Source organism: Calonectris borealis, chromosome 1 (assembly GCF_964195595.1).
Source record: "Calonectris borealis chromosome 1, bCalBor7.hap1.2, whole genome shotgun sequence".
Classification (NCBI taxonomy): domain Eukaryota; kingdom Metazoa; phylum Chordata; class Aves; order Procellariiformes; family Procellariidae; genus Calonectris; species Calonectris borealis.
Genome location: NC_134312.1, coordinates 154,641,411 through 154,669,198, shown reverse-complemented (window position 1 = coordinate 154,669,198; position 27,788 = coordinate 154,641,411). Strand labels below are relative to the sequence as shown.

Here is a 27,788-nt window from a genome sequence, read left to right as displayed (position 1 = left end):
AGAACTGGAAACATGCGAGCTGCATCTTTGGAGGTTTTTTGGGGGTTTTGGGGAGGGGTTGGGGGGAGGTGGTGCTTTTTTTTTAAAAAAAAAAAAAAAAAAAGTTCTTCACTCTGGTTATGGTGTCTCAGTGTGAGCTCCTGGGTCACTGCATGCCTTCTTTGTAGCCGAGAGGGTTGGGAAACTCTAGGAGCAGTACTGAGTATTAGCCCCTCCTTTTTACTGCAGTCAAGAGAGAAACCACGTACCTCATTAGTGCTCCTTCATGTGCCTTTCTACTCCACAAAAGGCAGTTTCGCTTCCCTTCCTCCTGCATTAGCCAGTGTGACAGTCCTCACTTCCCTCCCATGCATAGCTGCTAAAAATCAAAGCTGCGGCTTTGCCTGGGCACAACTACGGAGGAGTTGGAAGGGAGACAGAACACAGGTGTTCAACACCATGGTATCCTATAGGCACCATAAAGAGGTCTCTAAAAAAATGCAGACAAAATAGAAAACCACTTCCTTCCCCAAAAAAACTTTGCTATCCACATCAAAAAGAATTACAAGAGAAAAATGAAAGAAAAAACTTCCTCCTGCAACTTGCAATTAGAGCAGCAAGAGCTGTGACGCTGCCTGTTAATACATGAAAGCCCACTACGGAAGAAGAATTCACGTTAATAAAGTCTCCAAATGAATAGTACATATCCACAGTGATTTTAATAGTTCAGCTTCTGAATCTTACACTGTCATATCTGACATAAAAAGATTGTAATTGATTTATTAGCTACAAATATAAATTATACCTGGATTTTCTTTTTTTTCTTGAGAATAAAAAAGTACTATGTGTTCAATCTCTCAAAGTTAGAATCGCAAGGGGAAAGATGATAATCACGTGAAAGCTGTCGAGAGTACACAAATAGATCATTTACATGCAACACGAAACGGCGAGTCATTGAAAATCAGACTCCTTCAAAACTGTTCAAGTGATTGTCGCTACCAATTGTACTAACACACCATTTGTCTTCAGAGCCCACGGAAACTGGCAAGTATTCTTCCATAATTTCACTCACATTCCCATTTTCATACACAGAGCTTCCCAGAAACCTTTAACGGTCAGAAGATTTGTTTTTTTCACATACACCATTTTAGTCTATTTATTCTTTAACTTTTCCTTTCTGGTGAACCGCAAGCACTTGTTACTCCCCAGTTTGCTGGAGGAACAATCCCCCCCCCTTTTCTTATGTCATGTAAATGGTTCAGGCACAACAACCAGATTTTGTCCTTTTTGCTGGCTTGTAGTCAGTAATGTCTACAGTTTGCGGTGGCCCCTCGGCTTTCTGCCGTACAATTATGGGGACTACCATCTCAAACACAGTTTCAAAGAGATAGTCCACCTTGTATCCTGTTTTTGCACTGGTCTCAAAGCACATTTTCTCAGCTGCTGGAACATCCTTCTCATCTAGCATTTTGTATTTCAGTATCTTTTTATAGAGCGCAATCGCATCTTCTGCACGGACTTGTTTTCGCACCTTCGAGCCACCGCTGGCAACAGACTTCTCGGGTCTATTTTCATCCGGTGGTAAAGCAGAGTCATCGGTGAGGTCAACTTTATTTCCAACAATAGCGAAAATGCAGTCAGCACTCGCACTGTCCGTCAGTGCCAAGAATCTTTCTTCCAGCTCTGTCAGGCTTTGGAGGCTGTTCACATCATACGTGAGGATCACAGCAGCTGCTCCTCTGCAGTACATAGACCCGAGGCCGTGAAACTGCTCCCGTCCTGGCAAAGGTTTAAACACAACAAAAAGTTAGCGTGCTGGAAGCTACATTATTAGCTGAGTAAAAGAGTTTAAAGGAATTTTAAGCCAATTTCACAAGTTTGGATGGGACAGTGAAGGTAAAAACGTGTTATTTGTAGCCTTTTCCGTTTTTTCCTTCTGCTTTTCCTTAGGAGTGCAACAGTGCCACAGAAGAGCTCAGCTCACCGCTTGCTCAGTTTCAGAGCAGGGAATCTGTAAAGACGAGTGAGCGAGCAAGTGTGACACAGCATTCACAGCTGCAGAAAGCAAAAAAAAGTTCGTTTTTTTTATTAAATTGCATACTAGTTTATTTATGTCACATTAACAACTACCCTGCTTGCATCCACAGATGGCCCATTCCACCTGTTTAACCATTTATAAACAAAAAATAAGGTCTACTGTTTCAAATTCTGCTAGAACTTACTACTCCTATAAATTCAGTACACATTTTCAAGTACATCCAGTTCAGAAATCTGGACCAAAGTCAGTAATCCACTTCTTCCTAGGTTTTGAAGGATTTTGTAAGCAATTCAGTGCTATGCTACATGCCCGCTTCTCGGGTACATTGGCTTTACAGGAAAAGACTTGTCTTTAATGCTGCCGTATGTAGCCTATATCGATATGCATCTGTCCCACCACAAGTACTCACACTTTTTTTAGAGTATTAAGCACACACAATATAGAGAACCCCAACTACATTTTAAGAGTAATTTAAGTTGCCCTGGCCATCACTCAATAACCAACAGTTAATAACAAAACATTTCTTCCTCCTCGTCATTCAGCGAGTATCTACCAGCACTTCCAGCTAAGCCTTGATGGTCTCCTTCAAATTTGTTTCTTGGAAGACTAAATTGACTCTTCTCTAAATTCTGGGAAATAAACTATGTTCTTCAGTAGTTCCAAAGGGACTAAGGGAAATGAGGCAGAAAAAAGACAAACAGTGTTTTCCTTTCCTATCGAGAACTGCAACTTTCCCCAAATACCAGCTACGTGTAGAATTTGCTGTAGCACATTCACTTTACTCCCCAAAACTCGATCAAGAAAAAGGTAATACACACTGGATTTCAGCCAGCCATCAAAGTCAGCCTTAGGTCACTACAGAACAGAAGAGTGAATGAATAAAGAAAAAAAAAAAGATAAAAAAAGAGCCAGCTATGCTCTTCTGAACATTTAAGAATCATCATCATTTATCAGCTCTTTTCGTACAGTCTCTTTGCACAGAGCCTCCATTTATAGAAAATCTGGAAGAGATCTGGTTATATTAATTTTCTGCACAAAGCTACTGACCACCACGAGTTATAGGATCATGAAATTCTTTTAAGTGACTGTAGAATAGGAAAGGCAGAAGAAATTCATGCTGAAAGATACGGGTCAGTGCATATTGGGAAAACGCATCTGCACATGAACATGCACACTGTGAAAGTAACTTAGGACCTATCTGCAGTCTGGAATAGAACTTAAAACAGATCTTTGAGTCACTGTAGTTAAGTCCTTTGACAAACTTCAGGACACTACTCCATGGTGGCCAGAAGAGAGACACTGTTCACTATTCAGTAAAACAAAACTGGAAGACATCAAGCTAGAACGTTAAATCCAAAGCTCACCACACCTTTAACACTAGTGAAACTCTGGTAACTGCCAGAGAAATAGATTTGAAAAGGCAGAGAGTGCGCTATAAAGAAGTCTAAAGGAAGCTGATGAGGATGCTCTGAAGTATGCAAAACTTTTGCATGAGGGAAAATCGTGGGATCTCTCAGGCTGGTGAATGATTCAAAAAGGGTATAAACACATGTCTATGCCTAATACTGAGAAAGTAACCCAGAAACAACTATTTACTCTTTCTCATAATGCAGAAAATGAGGATTTCCCATCAAAAAATCATGCATGCAGTTTAAATACTTTCCTACACAGTGAATAATTGGCAATAAGTGTTATATGACATTGCAGAGGTCAAACGTTCAATGAAGGAGTTCAGAAAAGCATCAGGCAAAGTTTTTGGAGAATTGCTTCTGTGCAATTTTGTCTAACCTCTGTATAACCTCCAGCAAAATAAATTCTTTAACCAATGATCTGGAAGGTAGAAAAAAAAAAGGGGGTGGGGGGGGAAGAATAGACATGGCCTTGCTTTGGTACATTGGGAAAGGGCAAGGGAGATTGGGGTGTAGAGGAGGGAGAAGGTCTGTGCTTTTATACTTTTTCCTCCCATCTCATGTTCAAAGTTGTGCTTTCAGTTGCACTGCAAGTGAGTTTTTAAAAAGTCTCCAATTTTTCAGTAGAAGTTTGTGCTGTGACCTACTTTGTTTTTACCCGGAATCCTGATTATCCTGTGGTCTGGAAACCACAATGGAACATATATCCTCCCCCGTTCTCCCACTTCAGATGCCTAAGATATAAAATCCAGCCCCCAGAATCATTTGCCACACCAACCGAGTACCAGAACAATACTATTACTTGTTTTATGGAATTTGTATGCTAATCTAATCTTGCACAGCATAATATAAACCATGACATTTTCACACTCCAACTACAAACTGGCTACTTCTACAACTAATATACTGTTGAAAAGTGGAAAGAAACAGTAAGAAGAATTTACCTTGCATAAGGGATTAATTATGTCAGAGGAATTATAGACAGTCTCTCTCGCTCACCCACACAGCACAATCTACATGCAGAAAAAATGCATAATTTATTTTTGCAGTGCAGTTTCCTTGTACAGACCACTTCTGGCACTTAAGGGCTGGAACAACCCCAGATGTGGAAACCCCCCAAAACTACACAAAGTATTTAAACTAATATCCTATCTGTCCCCCAGGTGTCAGGCAAAATAATATCAGACATTACAGTAAAAACCTTATTGCATGAAAACGGCCAGCTCCTTCTTACGGCCAGTTATTTCTTTCTCTGGACCCATCTGGTCCCGCTACAACCATGTACCTTTTTACACCGTTAGCTAAATTAAACAGTAAACCCTGAATCCAAAAATTAAACAATTTCACCCTTTCAAAAAATAAAGGTAACAGGGAAGAGTGGCAGAACTGTCAAATAATTTGCAATCAAGGAATTGCAAGAAGAACCAAATCAACCACAAAGGCACAACATTAGGGGAATTTCTTAAAGCCAAGCAACCAAAAACTAATTTCCATTTTTCGTTTCATCTTTAGGTTTTGGCTTATTTACAGCAGTTCGACAACCCTATGGCCATATCACTACCTGCAGCACCATTAGCTTTTCAGAGGCTCTTCCAGCAAGTATGTGAAGTCCTGTTGGAGACTTCACCCACTCAGGAGCAGCGCAGCCAACAAGCGTTTTCAAAGTCCTGTGATGGTTGTTATAAACAAATTGAAGAATTTTGAGCCAAACGGACCTCAGTACCATAAAGTTCGTAAGAAACCTAAGGGAGAAAGAAGGGAAAAGTAGACCTTGCAAGAGGCCAGCCTGATAAATAAGCAAGGCTAGATTTAAAGTGAGCTGAGACTTGAACTTAACGTTAGGCTTTGGTCTCGCCAGCCTCCTACAGCACCCCGACCTCTCAGCTGGAAGGCGGCAGCCCACGTGAATGCTTTCCCTGGATGGGACCACAGCCTGACGGAGCTTCCCCTTCCCTTCCCAGCTCCCAGTGCTAGCCACTGCCCCAGTCTCCTTCTTGGAGCTCTCCTCCTGCCCATCATCCCTGGGGGTGGTATCCAAAGTAGCCCGTGAAGTTGCTGTTGATGTTTACAAGAGCAAAAGATTTCCTCCACTCAATTTGAATGTTCCTCACCTATCACCTCTTCAAAGGCTTTCACCACAACTTCTTAAATAGCATAACTTCCCACACACACGCTCTTTCAAGAAATCCTCTACCGGGAGAACAAGTTTTAAATCTCTCAGTGTTGAGCACGTACAAGAATGCAAAACAGACTGTTACTTTAAGTCTTGAGGGAATAAAACACCACAAATACTAAAGAGCTAAAAAGGTCTTCCAGAAAAGTACTGAAAAAAGTACTGTCGTTATTCTATCACCGTCTGAGCAGGGTCCTAAATTCTGAGCAACAGAAGCACACTAACATTCATTAAAAATGAACAAGAGTGCAAAAATTGTCCAGAAAGTTCTCAGTCCATAAGCCAGGTATCTTCCAAGGATTTTCACTGTAATTTAAGGACTGTAATCTGAACAGTAGAGAGGAATTACCACAAACACAAGGTATCAGCTAGGTTTTCCCTTTCAAATTCTCTTTCGCCTTTGTAAGAGAGTCTGAACTGGAGCGAACAGGAAGAGAGACAGGAACTGTGCCCTAGGGAAACGGCCAAAACAGGGAAGAAAAGAGAAAGTATGACACCCATGACACAGCACAGAAGTCAGTATTAGAAAGAAATGAGAGTTGAGGATTCAGCTGCAGTGGATGAAGGTTCAAAGGGTGACCCTGATGTTCTTGAGTTACCTCAGCGGGAACATCCGCGTGATCACAAGAGCAGACAAAGCAGCTCCTTTTTGAGGAACAGCATTTCCTTCTGTTTGCAGACAAAGCAGCACAGTTGTGACCCTTTAAAGGACATTAGGGGAAACAATTTTGCTAGTAACTGAGATTTCTGTTTGTGCACGTATATATGTGCACGTATTTGAGATACATACTGACTATCAAAAACAAACAATAAAGGTCCCTGAAGGTTTCAGGAAAATTCCCCTGCCCACATGTGAGTCAGGCTGTAAAGTTTTGACACTGATGAAGTCAGAGTTCTTCATTATCCTGTTCAAGATTGATATTTATTTCTTTTAGGTGGCTTTATCACATTTCCCTTGAAGTGAGGAGCTTTATTAAGAACCGGACTATGCCTGTAGTTACTTGGGGGATAAAAATAAAGCTCTCCATCCCAAAGGATTAACATGGAGGACGTAAGTAGGAATTAATGGAAACAAATGAGTCAGAAAGCACTGGAGAGTTCAATTTTTACATATCCAGGAGCTGTCTGAATACATGATTTCCCGATCCATTAGAAAAATGCCAGCATTTGGTTTTCCTCCAAGACAAAATTCCCCATAGAATAAAAATCTCTGGGAGGGAAGGAAAAAAAAACCCCACACCACAATCCCCCCAAAAAACCCAACCACAAAACCATTACAGTTGAGCAACTAGAAAACTCATTTAAGCTCCACCTTCACCTAGTATTTATACATTCACAATGCTACATTATAGAATATACTTGTGTATATTGAAGTTTCAGAATGCAACAGCTCTACTAAAAGTCAAGATGACATTTATTTTGTTTATACTCATTACTTAGATATGAATCAACATTCAAGGCATGAACTGTGCCCTATTTCAGGAACTTCTATTTAAGTTATTAAAATTAGATATGGATGTCTTGGCCAAAGCAGAACATAACATAAACATAGGAAAGTACTGATCTTAATACCCAAAGGGCTTCACTTTCATGTTTTAAAGTAGAAAGAGCTAGAGAAGAAAATAACAGCCACATGGGTTAAGGGAACAGTGAACAAAAGGAAATTCTTTAATACAGCTCTCCAAAGAAAAACCATCAAAAACAGTCAGTCAAGAAAGCAGGCTCAATGTACTATACAATTGGGACAAGCCTACTCCATTTCTAAATGCAACTTACTCTCAATTGCTAAGTCAAATATCTCTATCTCATAATAAAAGAAGATTTTAAAAGGCAAAAGAGACCATTTCTTCTCTTATATCTATTATTTTTTGACTTAATGAACAAATACTTTGAGTTCTGAAGGAGTCTGAAATTCCCAAGACCCTGCAAACATCCCCACTCTACAAATGTCAATCATTTTGGGCTTGTAAAGCTCCTTCTGCAAAACAGCAGTTCAGCGTGAGCAAGAAAGCCACATGAACGAGAACAATCATTCACTTCTCACTTAGGCAAGACGAGAAATCACGATCAAACTGAGCCCTGTCCTTCAGTCAGCTTCAATTATCGTACTAGAAATATCACACCCCCACTAACAAATGTTTCATTTGGACCCAAAAATCAATGACTAGAAAGACTAGGACTTGCCTACTGCATAATCGTTATCTATGAATTACTTAAATCCCCTCAGGTCTGGTCTTAGAAAATGGGGGTTATTCAAAAACACTTTTACAATAAATAGAAACAATTAACTTCAGTCTGTAAAGCATTTTTCTTTTCACTCCATTTAACACATAAAAACACATAAAAGCACCATCGTGTTGCACACATGGTTCCTTCTTCTCACCAACACACACACACTCCATATCATAGATGTTATTCAGATCCAAAGTTACTAAGATCCAAGCCTGACAGCATTTAGGTATTTATACTGCTGTTTTTATATAGATGAAGGAAATATACTGCACAAGCTCTTCTCCTCCTCCCCTAGAGGCTGGCATTCAGGAAGGCAAGCATATTCAGGACATTTGTTTCAAGTGCTACAAATATCTTCCCATAAAAAAAGATCACAATACTCAAATGGAGGCAAGTCCCAGACTCAGAGGAACCACTGATGTATTTGAACTGTCTGCCACAGATGAGAAAGCCTTGCGAACCGTCAACAGTGAAGCAGAAGATGCTTTCTAATACATTTAACTCCATGACATTTGAAGAAAAGTCAGGTCTCAAGAGTTCAGTGCGCTGCTATACAGAAGGAACATAACATTACTTTCCTGATCTGGAAGTGGCATTACATTATGTCACTATAGTCTAGTCCCCTCTGAATTCACATGTGGAAATCTCATACAAGCTACTAGCAGATTATAGAATAGAATTCTACCAAATATTAAAATATTCGATTTAATAGATTTGACTTTGCCTGAACAGCCTGATAAGTGACTTGAGAAAAATCCAACTAGTCACCTAACTAGAGGCAGAGAAAGGAAATGCCTTGGCACTATAATCCCAAATTTATGAGCTGTGGTACCACAGTATGGCGCTTATCCTGAGAGATTAAGCTGCACCCTTCTGTGTAAATAAAAATATTAAAGAGAGATTTTTTTTTTTAGAAGTCTACTAAACTACCATCAGTGATCCAGCAGAGTCTGGGATAAAACATATCCCAACATATATTTAAACTGTGTTATTAGGGAACCTAAATTTTGGTAGGAATCAAAAATGAGGAAAAATACAACACAGCGATGAATAACTGAAGGGCCATTTAAAAGGACTAATTCTTAAACACAATTTTAAAAGAGCATAAATCTTATCTTTTATCTTTGGAGGATAACCACTTGTCCCCTGCAAACTTATGCAGGAATATTTAACAGATATTAATACATTCTCCATGGAATAAGAGGAGAAGCTACGATAGTATTCAGGAAAAACTGGATGAGATGATTAGCATTCCCAAGCATCAAGGCCTAGTACTGGGGATTCTGTCTCCAATGTAATATGCAAGGGGAAAAAATAAAACGCGTCCTTTGTATCCATTCCTTTACTTAACAAAACCAACATCCTTTTGGGCATCTATTAACATTCTGCCAAGAAAAGACGACTATACACCAGCAACTACCAGTGTGCATTAAGAAAAGCAACTCACTCTTACTTCCCCTGCTTTAGTTAAGGGCACTAAAACCACAAATCATGTATTTCTACCCACTACTACATTTCACCAAAAAAAAAACAAAAACAAAAAAAACCCACCCACAAAACAGACATGGAAACAGTATGGAAAGGAGGACAAAGATGGAAAAAGAGTAAGTTTTTACAGAGCATAAAGACAAACTACAGAGAAAAAAAAAAAACACACACCACACCCTGTATCCTGGATGAGGTTTTGCTCTTTTTGCTTGTTCTAATACAAAGGCAGCATATGAATTCAATTTTTTGAGTTGTAATCACCACCAGTATGGCTGGGAAAGGAATCAATTCAGAATCTTTACAAACAAAAAGAATTACTAGAAGGCATCTGAAATAAAGAAAAAGGGGGCGTTTACTTACTGGAAATGGAAATTCCACTACACTCCAAACCTAAGAATAGCAATACATTTAATGAAAAAAAGCTATATCCAGATTTCTTTAAGCCTACTTCTTTCCCCTCCCCTTTGAATGTGATAACTAAACTAAAAATAACGGACACATGATAAATAAGGTTTGCAGACATATTTCAGCAGGGACCAATAAATATGAAGTACGTAAAAGATTTTGCCCTAAAATTCTAGCCACTTCACCTACCTTCTGAAAGATGAGCCTTCCCTTAGAAGGATTAATAACTTTGCTAATAGTAACGTGCTCTCTATTTCTTTCCAGATGCAAGCTTTCTTGGCTGTGTTTCCTTTTTTAATTTTTTGCTATATAGACCCAGAGCGATTATAGCACATCCCGTTCAAGACAGCCCTGACCGGCAGGAGACCAATCCCTTCATGCCCCCATCCTTTCCGAGAACAGCTCTCCCTCCTCAAACTTGAACTGTACCAATAGGTCAAGCAGTTTCAACCAACTCTTTAACCACTATTAAAACACCAATTCAATTAACATTCCAAAAGTGATACTTTGGCACAATTCACATAAGACAATTCTTCCAAAGAAGCTCACTTAAATGGGCCTTTTATCGTTAGGACAAACAGCACACTGAGAAGTTACGCAACAATAATGTCAGCGTGGCGTACTGCGCGTCACATGCCAAACTCCTTCGTAAGATGTGGTTAACGATCTACAGGATCATCTGAGCTTTATCTGAAGATATCGGCTTGTTGCAATATGTTTTTTTCTTCAGCAAAAGGGCACACACAAAAACCTGTTTAATAAAAGTGGCAAAGCAGAAAATAATGGGAATTTGTGCTACAGGGTTAATTTTATTTCGTATCCTCCAAAAAGATTATCTTTCTAGGCATGTGTTGATAGAAGCTCCAAAAAAAATGTCTAATCACAAAATTTTTCTGATGTGCTGAAGAAATGACTCAAAAGACATATATCCTTAACTCACAGGACACCTTTAAAAGAACCCACGACTGAAATATGGGTAAAAATTTGCTATGTTTTTTTGACAGTTAACAGTGTGATAGTTTATGGAGAAATGTGCTTTTAAGTAAAAGCTTCACTTTCTAAAGGCATCTAAACTAAAAGCAGATGCCTAGCAGCTTACGCTGGTGCCGATCAATGCGTTGTTACATCCTGCAGGGCATGCCGAGTCACAGAGGTATCCAAAAAAGCTGATTACTGCAGATGAAACCCTCTCACCCACACCTCACCTATAATAAACATCCCTCAGTCATCTTGTCAAATCCTTTATTATTTGGTCATGAACTAGTTTAAATATTACCAGAAACTTTTAATCCAGCCCTGAAGAGTAGTTTGTCAATTTTCATTCCATAACCGGCAGTGAAGACTTTCATTATCAGTTCCAAAAGACAGACGCGTCAGACAGTCACGGGAAGAAGGAGATCAAGTTAACAAGGGAGAGAAGAAAATTCCTAGAGCAAGGCCAGAGATCAAGTGTAATCCTCATTTAAGTCTGATCTCCTGTGTAATAAAGATGATACAAATTTGCTCAGGCAAACGGCTGATGAGGAATTCGTATTTATAAAGCAACCAAAGAAAGAGAAGTTAATATCCCAAAACTTAGTTTGCTGCATTTCAGCTTTCAGACTCTGAATTTTGATAGACTTTCACCTTCATTACATATCCTCTTCAAAAAAACAGAAAAAAAAAACGAAACAGAACAAAAAAAAAAAAAACAACAGAAAAACCCCACTCTCCTCTCTAAAGGTATTCCTGTATGACTTAACCATCTCCTTGTTAGGCCAGAGAAATCAACATTTTTTCCTATTCAGGCTCTGGCAGATTCCTCTAAACCATTAACCGTATTTGTAGCTCTTTTCTCCAAGCTTTCCATATTATTCTACAACCAAGACTGTAAAAGAGTCTCACCGAAGCTATGAGGTTACTTAAATTCACTACTTTCATCCCTCCCAACACCTGGTGTACTTTTCAGAACAGCTCGTAGCCTTTGGGACACCACGAGGTACCAAAAGCTCTGTTTGTCATCTACTACCAACTCAATGGACCTTGCAAAATACATATTGTTGCCCAAATGAATCTAGTTTAACCTGTTACCAGCGCTCCACGCCATTAGTCTCTCTTCATTTGCAACCTTACGTATTTGTTTAGTCTGCGTATTTCTAGCTGCAATTGTCTTTTTATAAAGAAACTTATGAACTCAGTGTCTTTGGACTAAATTCATATTCATGGTATCTATAACCAGCAATGTCTTCACCAGACAAAGGAGCTGCACAACTCCCATATAAAGGAGAAGAAATACTATCAGAGAAGATCTCTATTATCTACAAGATTTAACCCATGAACTAGTTTCCACTTTTCTGAGACAAAAGAGTACCTGGGATCTATTCTGTTGCATAAATACAAAATTATTTTTCTTGCTGGCAAGAATAAATCAGAACTTACCATTATAATAATGAAATTAAGCCCAAGCTTCTAAACTCACAAGAATTTTAATTTCAAAATCAAAGTTTCCATAGAAACACCAGTTTTACTCCACCAATATGCTTTCTATCCAAATTTTTAAATTTAATCATGTTATGTCTAGTAACACAAAGCATTACATAGAAAAAAAGCTCCTAACCACACTACCTAGCATGTTTTTGCCAACAAAAACTTTGGCTAGACCTGCAAAAAAAAACAGATCTATTTGCAGCTAAAGATCCCATTGATGCCTCTACGATCCTGAATAACATTTTCATTTAGCTAGGTAAGACTTTCTTTTTTCAAACCACTCATTTTGTTTAGTTCTCCTAATCTACTCCGTTTATTTTTAAGTGAAGGAAATAACCCCAGAAGCTTCAAGCAATTCACATATTTTTCAGCTGTCTGGAAGCCTAGTGCCTTGTAAAAGAACAAAATTTACCTTAGCCCTGCCAGTCCAGCAAGCGTATCTCAAGGGCATGCATCTGCAACACAAACTGAAAAAACGACACTGGTATTTATCTATTCCCCTCTGAAACCTCACAGCTGTGTAGGAAGACGTTTTATCTAAACACTGAAGTCTGGCAAAAGAAATGAGGGCATGCCAGATTTATGGGACGTTATCATCTGTCTACGAGGGAACGCTCCACAAGAACTCCAGCTGAGATCTAGGGCCAACACCATCTCTCAAGCAGGGTGCTCGAGAGTTAAATTTATGAAGCTCCTGTATGCCTGTACTAAAACGGGAGCAGGAGTGCAAGGATGAATTTAGAAATTTGAATCTGAGTAAGTAAAATGTAAGCATCAATGTGAAATTCTTCTGAAGCTTTATGTTTAAAAGACAATTTTAAACTGCTACTTAAAAAAGAACTGGTCATTTGGCAGGTGACCTTCTTAAGGAAGGATATGATTGGAAGCAAACCATGAAGGGAAGAAAAACCCTTCGGATTTACTTTGGAAGAGTTCTGCGGGAAGCAATAGCACTGAACACTTAACTGCAGCAGCAGAGCTTGACGGTCAAATATTGCTCAGCAGTGGGTAACAAAGAGGCCAGTTACAGGACGGGGCTGTACCACAACCTCGCCTGCGTAAGACGCTTGCTTCTGGTTGTGCAAGAAGCCTTTTGGTCGCAACGCCCGCTGGAATACCAATCCATCGCCTCCAAGAAAAGTCCCTCCTACAGAAAAGCAATTCATTTTCCACAGGATGAGCTCTAAAAAGCAGCTTGTTTTTCTTTCCAGTACCTGAAAACTGACACTTTTTCCTTAAAGCCACTCCAAAAGGAGATCTTCAAAGCCCACACTCCCTCACAAAGTTTGTTCTTCAAACTGAGAAGTAGGTCCTCAGCTCAGGCAGGAATGCACGGCCCGGTGTATTTCAGCACAGTTTGACTGGCATTAGGGGGCCGGGAGGTCACTCCACACACGTTGGATATTTTATATTGCTCAAGAAGGAACTGGCAAGTTAACTTGGCTTCCAATTCACCCAAGCAAACATTGATACAGGTGTGTGATTTTAAAAAAATAAAATAAATACATCCAGAGATGGGTAAGGTTAATTGAGATTGCCCTCCTAAATGTATCTCAATAAGCACTCTGAAATGCTACCACTCCTCAGGCATTCCTGCCAGCTCTCAGCAAAGTCAACAAGTCAGCGTCTGCCTGCTCCCCCACAAACAAGAAATGCTTCCTGGTTTTCTTCATTTTTATTCCTGTTTTAAGTTTACTTAGGTTTTTCAACTTCCTCATGAGATACTTTGCTTTTGCCTTAGATATCTCTTTACAACTTTTTTTTTTTTTTAAATCGAAATTCCCTGTAGGATTTTTTGCAGAAGGGTAACTACATACATACCGAGTCAATCAATACAATACACCATACCATTTTTTGAGCGAGGAAATACTATGAACTTAATAAACATCTTAATTAAGGACAGCAACATTTTAGAGAAGAAAAATAGTTCATTGTTACTGGTTGCAGATCCTCTTTGGATTAAGTTTTGTATCCAACCATAAATTAAACGGTCTAATGTATTAGAAACATTATTCTTTTTCCATATTACCACTTTAACCCCAAACACATCATATGTATTTCTGCCTGCTGGCTGTCAGTCTTCAAATCCCTTCCCAAGCAGAGAAAACCAAACCACCAACATGCAGCTATAAACTTTTTTTTGCGCACACCCGCGCACATCACGTGAAAAACCAGTAAGTAAGCTTTCTCTTTCACAGACCCACAGGAGAGTTACAAGAACGGTAGCTATGGCAGTACCTATTTTTCACCAGCCCCACTTCAGTGACGCTTCTTTCCGTCCTGCCGTCGATACTCGGGAAGCATTAGCAGCGGCGACGGGCTGACAGAGCCCAGCGCTGCCCCTCCACAACCTCCGCTGCAGGGCCATCCCAGCACACCGGCCGCTGCAAAAAGCTCCGTCTTCAGGCATTTTCAGGGATCTCCAGGGTGCTTTTACCACAGCACCAGGGCACCAGAAGCAACAGCTTTTTAGCCTTCGGTAATCAGCCTGAAAGCCTTTGAGGACAACGCGGTCACACACCCCTGGGAATGCACCTTCCCACCCTTCCCCAGGGACCATCCTCTCCTCCCGCAGCAGCAGCACGGCCTTGTTCAGTACAGGCACCGGGGGCCCGACAGTACAGAGGGAGGGACCCATGTATGTTGGCCATGGTTCCTTTTGGAGATAAAATGAATTACTAAGCCTGTATGTAGACAGTACCTCAAGCACTATTTCCATAAATCTTTTATCCTCCTAGGACCTCTCCAGGTTAATTAGGAGTAGATGACAGGAAGAGGAGGACTAGAAATACTTCCAAATGACCGAGCTTTTACAAATCAGAAGTTAGTGCAAGACAGCAGCTGAATGCTGGTAATCATCACTGTTCAGCAGTTAAAAAAAAAAAAGTGTCTACAAATCACAACGTTCATATTCTGAAAAACAGAAACCAAGTTTCACAAAAAAAAAAAGAATTTGAGAGCTGGCGGATTGTCTTGTCAGAAGTGACCTTCTGTGTCACATGTTTCAAAAATGAGAAATGATTCTTGCACGCATAATGAATAACACAGAGTTGTCTGAAACACCTTAAGCAGCTATGGTTATCAGATCAATAGCAGACACCCACAGATGGTCTGCCCCAGCAGATACTTAATAAGTGCCTCTTATTTAAGGTTAAACTATCTTCTGATGAAATGGAACTCAGCTGTAGTAGATAACTATACACTAGCTCCTGATTTCTAACACTGAGTTTAATTGCAAACCACCCTTTACTAGCAATTTGAAAAAATATTTAAACCTTGCTAAATGGGTAGAAGTAAAGGCCATTGATCTTGCAAACTGAATGAAAAATCTACTTTTTTTTTTTTTTTTAGAGAAACTCACATTAGTAACATAGGACATAAACCAAGGCCCACTCAATAGACAGATATTTTTATTATTTGTTTCAATGTCAGTTCATTTATAGGCAGGTTCTCAACTAAGAACACATGCAATTCATTCACGCATAATTTATCCTCAGGAAAATTACAACTGCTTCTACTCCTTACCAACCACCACCAGTTTCTATTCAGCTGAAGTCATCTTCACTGGGTGCTTCTGGATAGTTGCTATTTGTCAAAAGCAGGAGGAAGTTCTGGTGATCTGGTGGGCTGTCTTCAGCAAGTACCAAAAGTGGGAGACTATGCCAGATATACAGCTGCTGCCTGGGTTTTACGGGAAAATACTTAAAACTTGTTCATCTCATTCAGATAATTTTATCACAGGACACGTGGCTTGTGTTTTCAGAACTTGCGCTGGCTAAAATGAACACATGGCTTCTACATTTCCAGCGCTACTTCTCCCTTTTAATTCCACTTCTGGCTTCTCTGCCTACGCTCTTAAGAGCATACTTAGTGTTCACTGTTTAGAGGCATTAATTTGATGATTAAAGAAACAAAAAACCACAAAACAGGCATGGTAAAAATCCATCTTGTCTCATTAACATTCTCCAACCTGGCACAAAGGGAGTACCACTAAAACCGTAAACAACTCGGTTCTGAACTTTCTATACAGACTAAGCTACCAAGAGCGATGTTACCACTGTCCGGTGTCTACCCGTTCAGCCCTCATGCCATGAGGGGAAGCTGCTTACCGAAAGGGAACTGCCTACAGATTTGCATGCGTTACATCCTTTTCTTTCATAATTAAGGCAGTGAGGCAGCATCTCTAGATCACAAAGCGCTCTGCCACTCAAAGAGGATAAACGCCAACTGTTCCACTTCCACCGGGCTTCCAAGGCTTGAAGTAAAAAAAGTTGAGCAGGACAATGTGGAAAGGGCACACAATGCTAGAACAGGAAAGGAGATAAGGGAAACAATACGAATGTGATACATATATCTATCTGCTGTGGGGGGGGAAGCTCATGTTCTAAAGACAGTCTTACAGGACTTTGTTCCTCATAAAAATAAGAAGTAATCATACTGGCAGGGGTTGGAGGAGATGAGTGGTTTGAGACATTTTCAGTTCCACAAAATTAGAGATTTACTTTTTGAATAAGCAACAGCCTGTATCAGGAGGGGGAAGGGAAGGGGGAAAAAAAAAAAAATCACTCTCATTATACCAGTGGGGTTTTTTTGTTTTGTTTTAAAACACTTAAGTCTCACTTGCAGCAGACCACAAGACTTCATGATCCCTTTTATGAAGTTCGGAAGATGACGACTGAACTACATAGGGTTTTTTTCTTTTTTTCGTTTTTTAACTATAAACCGCTACAGATTCTGGTCATTTCTCCCTTTTTTGAATGAACCAAAATCTTTGATGTTTTTGAGAGTAAATGACAGCCGGAAAATGGAAACAAATAAATAATAAAGAAAAAACCCTCTAAAATATAACCGAGAGCCTTATTTCTAACTTCAACAATTAAGAGAGAGCAACAACACATTTGTACGTCCGGATCACAGACCCCACTATGAAGAACAGAAACTCAGCTTCTGAGGACTTTCACAACATAAGGCATTAAACTGCGTGAAGCCTCAGTCCCATGGCTGAAGCATCCTGCACAACCAGAAAGGGAAGTCGGTCAGCCCAAACCCTTTAGGGAAAGGGAAGCAGGGAGCAGGAGCTCAGCTGAAGGTCACTGCAACCAGGGCACATCATCACACATGTATGTTTTTATACTGCTGTCGTCGAGTGGATTGGGAACATGAGCTTAAGCAGAAATCAAAGTTGGTTGACTCCATGTAGAGAAATTATTACCCAGCCAAGGACCAGCATTTAGACATTTCTTTTGTTTTAAAGGCTATTGCAATCTACCTGACACTTGCTTCACATTCTTCATGAAGAGCACTATACATTAATTTCTTTTGCCCCGCCTCCCAAACTGTTTCTTTGGGGTTTCTAGTTAATATATTCTTGCAGGAAGAACATTTTCCTGAAGGTCTAACTAAGCCATCCTTCATTTTACAGATAACGATATAATTAAGAGAAAAATAAAATCTCAAGTATTTAAATATCTGTGGTCGAATATTATACATGACTAAAAATTCCCAAGTAGTCATCAGCTGCAGAATGTAAAACAAAAATATCCTGCTACTTCAGCTGTACTGAAGACCATTATTTTTAAACTAAGTATATAAGAGCAGTTGGATGGCTGGACAACATCTTTTCTCTGTATTTTGTAGGAATTTCCTGAAGTACAAAAACAGTGGTTAGGAATATTAAATCACGTAACAGCTTAAAGAAAAAATGTTAATGGATCTACAGGAGAGGCTGAGGGATCTACAGGAGAGGCTGAGGGAACAGGGAGAAGTATCTACATCAGATGCTTAATCATTATTGAACAAAATTATTCTGATCTCCAATTCATTAACCTGTAGACCAGAAAAAAAGGAAAAAGGAGGTATTCTCTGTAGCTGAGGATATGATGAGTTATTTTCATGACAGAAAAAAGCAAAAACAAAAAAAGAATTTGTAAAAGGGCAGAACAGAAACAACCTGAAAGCACAGAAGCTTTAGTTCATAATAAGACGTTAGCCTGTTTGAGTATTGAAAGTTTTAAATGTCTCTCCTCCTGGAGTCCTGTACATGAAGTTTCCACCATGCTACAAAGTAGACTGAAATGTATTTTTGCTCCAATGGAATTTGTGAAAAGCCAAAAGCTCAAATACACATTTTACTCTTTTTGCTTTATCTATAGAACACTAATAATTCAAGCTCACAGAGGTCTTTAGGCTGTCAGCAGAGTTCTTCCGTGAATGGCTCTTTGGTGGCCCATGCAAAGCCAACTTCAATTCTAGTCTGCTTCCTAAGAGATAGAAAGATATACCAGAAGATTCAAACACATCTGATGATCTATCTTTAAAAACAACGTTAAGAAGTTCTCTTCTAAATTTGTTTTTTTCCACGCCCAGGTAGGTTAGTAGGATTAGGAAATCTTGTATGCTTATCGAGTTGGTTGTCCTAAAGGATGCTATCCTGGATCTCCTGTGGTGAAAGATGGCAAACTACTTATGTTGAGAATTCATTCAAATTAAGAGCAAAAAACCTCATTTCCTTTGACCACCTCTGCTCTCGGCAGTACCACTTGCATAAGCTAAGTTTAATCACCAAGTTCAAATCTCATTTCCTAGGCATATATTCAGGTACTGCACATGAAGTTATAGTTAATATGACAGGCACAGGAAAAGGAATTTATCACAAGTTTGATACCTTTTGATCAAACCCCAGGATGTTCTACCCAGTGTTCGCCTGGAAGAAAGCAAACCATTCAGACTTGGGAGAGAAAATTATTCTTTCTGTTCCATAATTTTTAATGGCTCCAGGTATATCCACCAAAGACTCAGCGTCTTTCTCAATGGAGACCCAAACAAAGGTTACTTGTTTGGATATTTTGCAATAGTACAATGTGATTCAGACAAGGAATTACCAAGTTCACCTTCGGTTCAGCCAGTGAAACACTGCCATAGGAAAAATCACTTGGAAGCTCACATGGCTAGTGGCTTCAACACGAGACAATAATTGTAGTGAAGCAAACAACTCATCTACGATATAAGATGTGACTGCAGTGTGAAGTAAAGATACTTAAACTAGCCTAAGTATCAGAAGCAGCTCAGCCAAGGCACTATGAAGCCATCTATGAGTCTCCCTGGCTTTGACATTTGTGCACCGTAGTGTGTATGCACGTGTGAGATGAAACTAGGAAAGTACTCGCCATACATGAGCGCTCAAAGAAGTAATTGTAAAACCATACAGCTAACAGCTAGTTACCTGCCCTGTACTTGTATTTCAAGCACCCACTGTCACCTTCCTTCTGAAGGAAAGAGTAAAAGCTCATTGCATAGTCTATAGAAAAAGGCACCACAACAGACTGCCTAAGTTCACCGCCTAAGTTCAGGCACCTAAACATGCAGTGCTAATTTTAAGTAGCTAGCTGTTTTTCATTACTAATGTGCCTGGTACCCCAGAATAACCAGAACTGGGTCAACATGAGTTACTTTGTACACATTCATCTCTATGTTACAGCTAATGAAGCTTTTTGCTGTTCTGCACAGCACTATTTACCCAGCTGGAGGAGAACTACCGGGGAAAAAAGTATCCCGTCCGTCCCTGTGTTTTCCCCCTCATACCCAAACTCTTGAAAGAAGGGTCATTTCATAGACAGCTCAGGTATACATTTCACAAGTATTAAAATCAAACTGAAGAGTGCAACAGGGCATTAATAACGTTCCGTCTTGTACAGAACACCTATTTAAGCCTTTGCAGTACCCTACTAGGAGACCTGTTTTATTGAAGCAAATAATCCAGTTCTTGGACACCCTTCTGAAATTTTCTACAATTACTCTCACCTGCTCCCATGAAGATGAATTTCCATGTGTCTGCAGTTTTTGTCAGCAGCCTTGCCATTGCATTTACATTGTTTGACTAACCATTTCTCTTGTTCATGCCTCCCTCTCTCACACATTTTCAGTATTGTCACAAAGCAGACAGTCAACACTTAGACTAACCTTTCAGCTGTCAAGTCAATTTTGACAGAGATATCTGGAAAATACACCCCTTCCTTCAGTAGGCAGGGAAGAAAGGATGCAATGCCAAAGGCACAAAATCTTCATTATGAAGATTCTCAGTATCACTCCAACCTAGGATCTGGGGCTTTAAAACCTGGGTTTAAAAGAGACTCATTCAATCAATTCAAGGACTTGTACAAACTCATTTGTATCAGCCAAAGACGAGAAGCAAAATTTTCACAGAAAAACAAGAACACAGGCCATGCACCAAAGGCTAGACAAACATATATTCTTGTTCTCCCTTCCACCATCCGCTCATGCACTTGAAAATGGTCAATACTAACCTCTCTCCCCCCTTTTACACTATGACTCTAGGCCTCGCTCCAGGCCAAAATTAGAAAACAAAGTCAACCTCTTTTGTCACAGAAGTTGAGGTGCTACTGAGGACTCCAAAGTTGCTAGTGTTTGTCAAGCCGCAATGCCGTGGCACGACACGGGACAGCTTGAGCCAGGCAGAGACCTCAGGTCACTGATACTATTCCAGAGAGAGTCTCACTGAACCATCAAGTAGTTTCCCACTTAGGCTAGATCAGTGCAGGCGCTTTGCACACTATTATTAAATACCACATGTAAAGAGGGATTTAACACGGGGGCTGGAATACAGAAGTTACTGCAGAGGTTCATACACAACATTTATCTTGGCCTGCATCAAGTACTCACAGCAACCAGGTGGCTGACCCTCCCCATTAGCTTGCCTCCCCAAGAGTCAGTATTAAAATTACACATTAGAAACAAAATTCCTCCTTCAATAAAGTGAATTAGCCGTAGCTGAATAAACAAACTGTGTTAATTTTGTCTGTTTTTGATCTTTGTCTATTTTTCACACGGTATTTCCATATTTTTACTTCATTTGCATACAAAAGCACTTTGTTTCAGCAGCAATGAATTTGCCACCTTTGACTTTAGTCGTGTATCGTTGTATTTTTAAGTTGTGAGACACTGAAAATAGAACTTCCTCCAGGACCTTGTCCAGACAATTCATTATTTCTTCATATTTTTAATCACTTCCCAAGTTATTCTGCTCTTTTCAGAAAACATTCATTGCAGAAAAAAAGTAATCTGGTGCACTGTTTCACAACAACAAAACCATGCTTCCAGGTATGGTCTAATGCTAAACCTTTACTCCTGCCTCTGAACCTGCTTCAGAGGCTTTAGACACAGAGCTTACTGACAGTGAACTCTCTTCAGGGGTTTTCCCCACGTATACAAGAGATTTTTCTTGGCAGCTAACCATACTGTCCCTTTGAACCTCCACTCTTACGATTTCCTTTTCAAGATGCGGGGACTGTAACTGTGCACAGTAATCCCAGGGAAGCCGTGCTATTTATGGATGAGACACTGGTCCTCAGCTGTCATTTTTTTACATGCAGCAATTATGAACAATTAATATGCGGAGGCCAACATCATATTCTGCAGGATAATTTTCCCAAAGGCAAGAGGCAAAAAATCAAAGCTTCCTGGTGGCAACTGGTCCCCGAGCCGTGACTCACCGGCAACAAACTTAAGGCATTTTATTCTCCGTAATTTCCATCTCATATCTTGTTAAGTTCCAGGCTCTTGAGCACAGGTACACTCTCAGCAGCCTTCCTCACTAAATGATCCCTGATGCCCAAGATGCTTTTTGAGGCGATATCCTCTAAACTCCTCCACAAATGACCTCCTCAGTTAAACATACCTCATCACACATTCAGCAACACTCAACCCCAGCTGCTACTCTGTCACCATTTCACCTGGTTCAGAAAGGCTTTCCCACATGCCTCAAGAGTCCTCTTTGGCTTTGACTAACCTACCTAACCATCTCATCCGCAGCTTCTTTTCTCCCAGTGTAGTCCTCTACTTCCAAAAGTCACAACTAGCAGAATACCAAACAGAGTAGCTACAACTGATCTTCAGTCGTGAGGAAAATATGCCGCTTAATCCTACTCTTCCTTTGTTCTGTTTCAGTATGACGGAGGACCATGCTTCCTCCCTACCTACAGCCAATATCTATATTGTTCACCGCAGAGGGGAACGCCTGCCTCCAGGGCAGCAGGGAGACCCGCCTACCTGGACCAGTCTCATACTGCAAAGGACCCCATCACAAGTCTCCCCTGAGAACTTTGCTGGGTCACCCCCTTTCCAGGAGAAAAACATGTGCAGAAGGAAGCGTACATCTACACAGGTAAGTACCGAAAAAAACCCCAAAGTCAAAGGACTCAAAGCCTAACTTAGTGGGGGAGGAACCTAACGCTTCTTACCAGCTGAAGACTCGCACCCAGCCCGAGAAAGCTCAGCACAGGCCGTGGCCGGCACTGCGGCCGATGAAGCACTGGCCATCAGAAACTGTGAGCAAGTCACACGTGCTCACCAGCACCGATCCATCAGACATCAGCAAACCAGTCACAAGAGGTGTAAGCATCCGATACGCCGATACCCTGCAGTTGACCCAAGCCACAGAAAAGCCTCTTCCAGGCTATGTTTATCTCTCTTGTCCCTATTAGCTCTGACAAGTCAAAAATCACAGGAAAAAAATCTGCAGGGGGGGGTAAAAATATGAACTGATAGCTGAATATTCGCAGAAGAAAAAAGCCAAATCAGCTAGCTTAGACAGCTAAGTTAAGATGAGAGGAAGGAAAAGAAGAGAAGTTTGCCTTCCCAGTTAACCTTTATGTTTCCCCGTTATCATGCTGCATGACTACCTGTTGGTAAGTTCAAAACCCAGCCTCTTTCTTAAAATACAATTGCAGGATCATGAAGTGAATTTTATGAAATACTTGTCATTAACTTACCAATCTGCTGCTTTAATACCAAGCCAGCAACAGAGGGGACACTGACCACTAATAATTAAGAAACCTTGCTGCTGGGGGCACCACTTATTTGTCAGATGAACGAACTTAAAGAGACTGAAATCCAACATACAAACAAGTTTTTCCTTTTGAAATATTAAGGCATCAGAAAATAAGCCTGAATTATATACTCCCACAAAATTGTAAGCTGCAACCACCACCCATTAGTATTCCAGGTTTAAAGGTGGAGCGGGACTGAGACCCTCAGAACTTCAGGACGCGTTTGCGCTGCCCGAGATAAAAGGCTACGTGCTAGCTCAGAGCTGCGAGCCATCAACACCCAGCAGGAAGTTTTGGTTTACTCCGCAGTTGCTGTCAGCACTGCCTGGAAGATATATATACACACACATATACAAATATATAGCTTTGACACCCTGAGTCTCCAACCTCCAATCCTTTCACATGAGAAAGTTCTTCTGGCTGATGCTGTTGCTTACCTTCCTTGGTTCTGAAAAATACTACTTCAGACATACTACTATGAAGGTCTCAAAGCATACACTCAAGACCATCTATCCAAGCTTCTGACAATGGAGAAACAGTGAAAAGCAGATGGCTAGGAAAAAAAGAGCATAAAAACACAGCAAGCATATGATACTTCTCCCAAGTATTCTTCCATCTGTGGCTTATTTGTTTCCTTGAGTTGAATGCAATTTCCAAATAACTTCTTTCATAATCATCAGATTGGAAAACCGGAAATGTTGAATTATTTGCTGTGAACATTTACATAAAAAATAACCGAGTTTGACAACTTCTGCACACCCATTTTACAAGACTTTCGGGTAACAACATGAAAGATTTGGACCAGACTAAGCAGCTAAGCAGACTAAGATAAGGAGGGGTGTGAATGTACAGCCAAGAGAAGAGTCCTCCCTAGAATAACTGATTTGCACTTCAGACCTAACTTGGTAGAACAGGTCAGGTGTGCACTTCTGTGATTTACTGAGTGATAACAACACAGAAACATACATTTTAAGCACTTTGGCACACAAATTTAATTCTTCCTGGAAAAAATGTGAGATTTTTCTGAATAACAGAGTGAGAAGTAATGCAAGATCAACAGAGTGATGAGTAAAAATAACACATATTTTAAGTAATTCAGAAGATCGGCAATTAAGCTGATGAAGTACTAATACCAATGCATACTTAACTTTTGATCCATCGCCGCTACTGCAGATATACTCATCAATTGCTCAAGTCTAACCTTGTAAAAACAAAACTCTGTGTTACAGGAACAAAGCCTCAGTGCATCGAGGTTTACATTGTTACAGCCAACTGCCTAACCCATACCAGAATAAAAAATAACCATCCAAACTGAACTGAAAGTAAAATATAGGGGACTTCTATGGAGATAGCAGTCCCCAAAATAATGCTGATAAGCAACAACAAAAATAAACATACATTCACATAGTAAATATAACATGAACTAAGGAAATTAAAAAAGAACATCCATTTCAGTTAACCTGGTATAATTGTGGATTTTACTAGAGAACTGAACTAGTGTCATAGTTGCTACCAAGCATCCCCTCATTTTCTAGGCCAAATCTTGCATATTTCCACACTGTACATTGTGTAAAGTACTATTGGGGTATTAAGACGGACATCTTGAGTTGGCACTCAGTATTTAGGTAGGTAAAATGGGTGCAAACATTGAACTGTACTTTTGTCATGCTGTTGTGCTGAAGAATTTTTCACCTCCTGGATAATCTTTTCTTTCTGGATTCCCCTATATATCTACACACACACAGTTAGAGAAAACAATGTATCTGTATTTGATGATCCTGTAACTGCTTCACAAGAGTTCAGTAGTAAGCAATGTCAGGTTAACACACAGACAAAAGAGCTAAATTTTAAACTGCTCCTTACACAAAAATTCAAAGCTTACTTGGTACTCACCTGGTAGAGATAAGATAGTGACACCATAGAGAGATAAGAGCCACAGACCAAGGACTGCAGACATGTTGTGGCCACAACAAAAGATAAATAAATAGATAGATAACTCAGGCTTTTGAATCCCCTTGTTGACTTAATATCAACAGAGTTGCAGTGTCCACAGGGTCCCTTCCTTGTTCATCAGGACAGGAGAAAGCATATACGTGCCCTGGGAGCTGCTATTTCTTAGAAGATTAATGAGAGCTGTTAATAAACCAGAGCCCACAGGCCCCAACACACTCTAGCCCAGCCTTGGCAACTTTCACCGTTCTGCAGGAGCGCAAGTCAACAGGGAGACGGTGCAAGAGCCCGTACCTGCCTCTGAAACACAAGAGAGGGGATGCTGGGCTCGACGCTAAACACAAGAGAGGGGATACTGGGCTCGACGCTAATTCCAACAACAGAGAAAAATGAGGAAGATGTGCTATGCTGCCCTCAGTACAATACAACAACGCTTTTCAACTGGTGCTTTGCAAATACAGCTTCAGCAATCCTGCTACAGAAGTCCCACCAAGGCTCGGGAAGCAGCGGGAGCTTCTACTGTGGTGCTATGCAGGCAGCAGCATCGGCAGCGGCCCTGCTCCAGGGTGCAGAGGGACTCTGACTGCTAGGGAGGCAATAAGCTCTGAATGCTTGCACCTCACCTGGGTGCTTCACCTGGCACATGGAGAACCACCTCTGAAGCTTGCCAGATGCCACACAGAGCTGGAACCTGAATCCTGAACTAACATTGCATAAAATACTGCAATAAGAATAAATGACTGAAAAAAAGGGCTCTAAAACCAGAAGACAAAGCCTGTGAGGGATTATTTCATAGTATATGATAAAACAAAAAAAAGCAGAAGGGTGTAAGGGAAACTACCAATCTCACCAAGATAATTCTGTTGAAATGAAGCCCACGGCTATTCACCCATGTGGATCTGGCTTACTAGAAACAAGCAGCAAGTGCCCGCAGGAGACTCCCCACAGTAAAACATGTCAATTCTAAAACTGAAGTAGATTTTTTTTTTTTAAATACTGCAAAGGACATAGAAAGCATATTTAATACAGAGCTACTGGTAGAGAGTAGTAGTAGAGATCATAGTAATAGATTAAGAAATGCAAGAAGCGAAAGCTCTTAAACATCTCTTCCCCCTCTTCAAAAAAGTGTTTCTGCATAACTTTTTGGCAGTTTCATTACCCCCTTCCTCCTTCTCAATTCCTGACGCAGGAAAAGCCATTTTGGACTAGATTGTGACACAGCAAATGAACTTCCCTCCCAAACGTCACCAAGAGGAAACTGGAATATTGCACGATACTGCAGCTCCCCAAGTTTCACAAGAAAATGTAATCTGCATTCTTCATATTGCCACTAACGAATTTTAACAAAATTCAGCTAAACGTGAAGACAAGAAAAGCACTGAACAAGATTATTTCTCCCACGAGCAACTTAACAGGCAAGAACGTTCATACACCTCATTTCTCAGGGTAGTCTGGCCCTCTACGTGACAGAGCAGAGCCTTCTGACCTAATAACCAAGAGCAAGATATTCCTATGACCAAGACCACAAACCACGTCTCCAGTCCACGCCCTCCCACCTCCTCCACCCCAGAACTCCAAACCACAACCTGCGCTCCCTCCCGCATCCCAGAGATGCTGCCTGCCGCAACACAGCGGGCCGGACAACCCCGTGCTGCTATCCCAGACAGAAACTGCCTGCAGCCCATGCTCTCTGCGCATTAAATCCTGATGTGCAGGCTCTTATCGCTGCGGCGAAGGAGCGAGCCGTATCTGAGCGGTTTGCGAGTCGCGTTGCGTTCGAAAGCCTGACGCCAGCCCACGTCGACTGGACGTGTGAAAGCATGCAGCCAGAAGCGATGAACGAAAAGTTGTAACCTCTCTAACTCCCGCCTGGATTTGCAGTCAGCAGCCATCCACTCGGGCAACAGAAAGCAAACAGGCATCGCAATCTTCTCTGTACACCCACGTTTGGCAAAGCGAGTCCAAAAATACCGGAGATTAGCAGTTGTAAGGCCCCTTTTGGCCCATCAAAACTACATTTCTTTTCAGACTTTCTTCCACTGCCGAATCATTTGTTTTAAGCGACTGACTTTGCAGCAGTACCGAAACTACGCGCCAAGCAGCAAGCACCCGGGGAGGAGCTCCCGGCCCCGGCCTCCCCCGCCGGGCAGCGCGGGCTTCACCCCTCCACCGCCTGCGCTCGGCTCCTCGGAAAGGCGAAGCTGTCCCGAGCCGGGTCACCCGACCGCAACCTTCCCCATCAACCGCTCTTCCACCGGGGCCGAGCCGGGGCCTCACCTGCCGTGTCCCAGATGGAGATGTTGTACGGCCCCCACTGCTTGAGGTAGAAGGCGCCGCCGACGGTGCTGACCGTCTCCTGGAAGCGCCTCTCCATGTAGCGGTGCAGCAGGGAGGTCTTGCCCACGTTCATGTCCCCCAGCAGCACCACCTTCCCGTCCGGCTTCTTCATCGCGACCCGGCCCGTCCTGCCGACTCCCGCCCACCCTCTTCGCCCGGGCGCCCGCCGGCCCGCTCCGCCCGGCGCGGCGGAGCCCCGGAAGCGGCGGGACGCGGGAGGAGGGCCGCCCGCCGCGGGCAGCGCAAACTTCGAGGGCTCCGCCGCAGCCGCCGCCGCGATCCGGCCCCGGCTCCTCCTACCCCCGGCCCGGCCCGGCCCCGCTCCTGCCCCCGCCCTCCGCCGGCCCCAGGGGGAGGGGACGCGGGCGGGGAGGCGGCCGGAGCTCCGCGAACCCCCCCCGCCCCGGGCCTCCGTCTCAGCCCTGCCCCGGAGGAGCTGGGTGATGTGTCCCGGCCGCCCCGGTGCC

At 41.5% G+C, this 27,788-nt stretch overlaps 1 protein-coding gene across 1 annotated transcript; it reads right to left on the bottom strand.

Annotated features, from left to right (window-relative positions):
- Nucleotides 1–679: 679 nt before the first annotated feature.
- On the bottom strand, nt 680–27,557 carry RAB20 (RAB20, member RAS oncogene family). The gene is made up of 2 exons (XM_075137420.1): nt 27,262–27,557; nt 680–1,758 (listed from the first exon to the last, which is right to left on the bottom strand). Exons 1-2 carry the CDS (start codon nt 27,431–27,433, stop codon nt 1,238–1,240), a joined length of 693 nt encoding a protein of 230 aa, XP_074993521.1. The 5' UTR covers nt 27,434–27,557; the 3' UTR covers nt 680–1,237.
- Nucleotides 27,558–27,788: the final 231 nt, after the last annotated feature.

Bases quoted from the DNA above. Each gene is read 5' to 3' on its own strand.
- RAB20 (XM_075137420.1), bottom strand. From the start codon at position 27,433: ATGAAGAAGCCGGACGGGAAGGTGGTGCTGCTGGGGGACATGAACGTG. The intron at 1,759-27,261 runs GTGAGGCCCCGG...AACCTTTGCCAG, and splicing joins CTCCATCTGGGACACGGCAG to GACGGGAGCAGTTTCACGGC.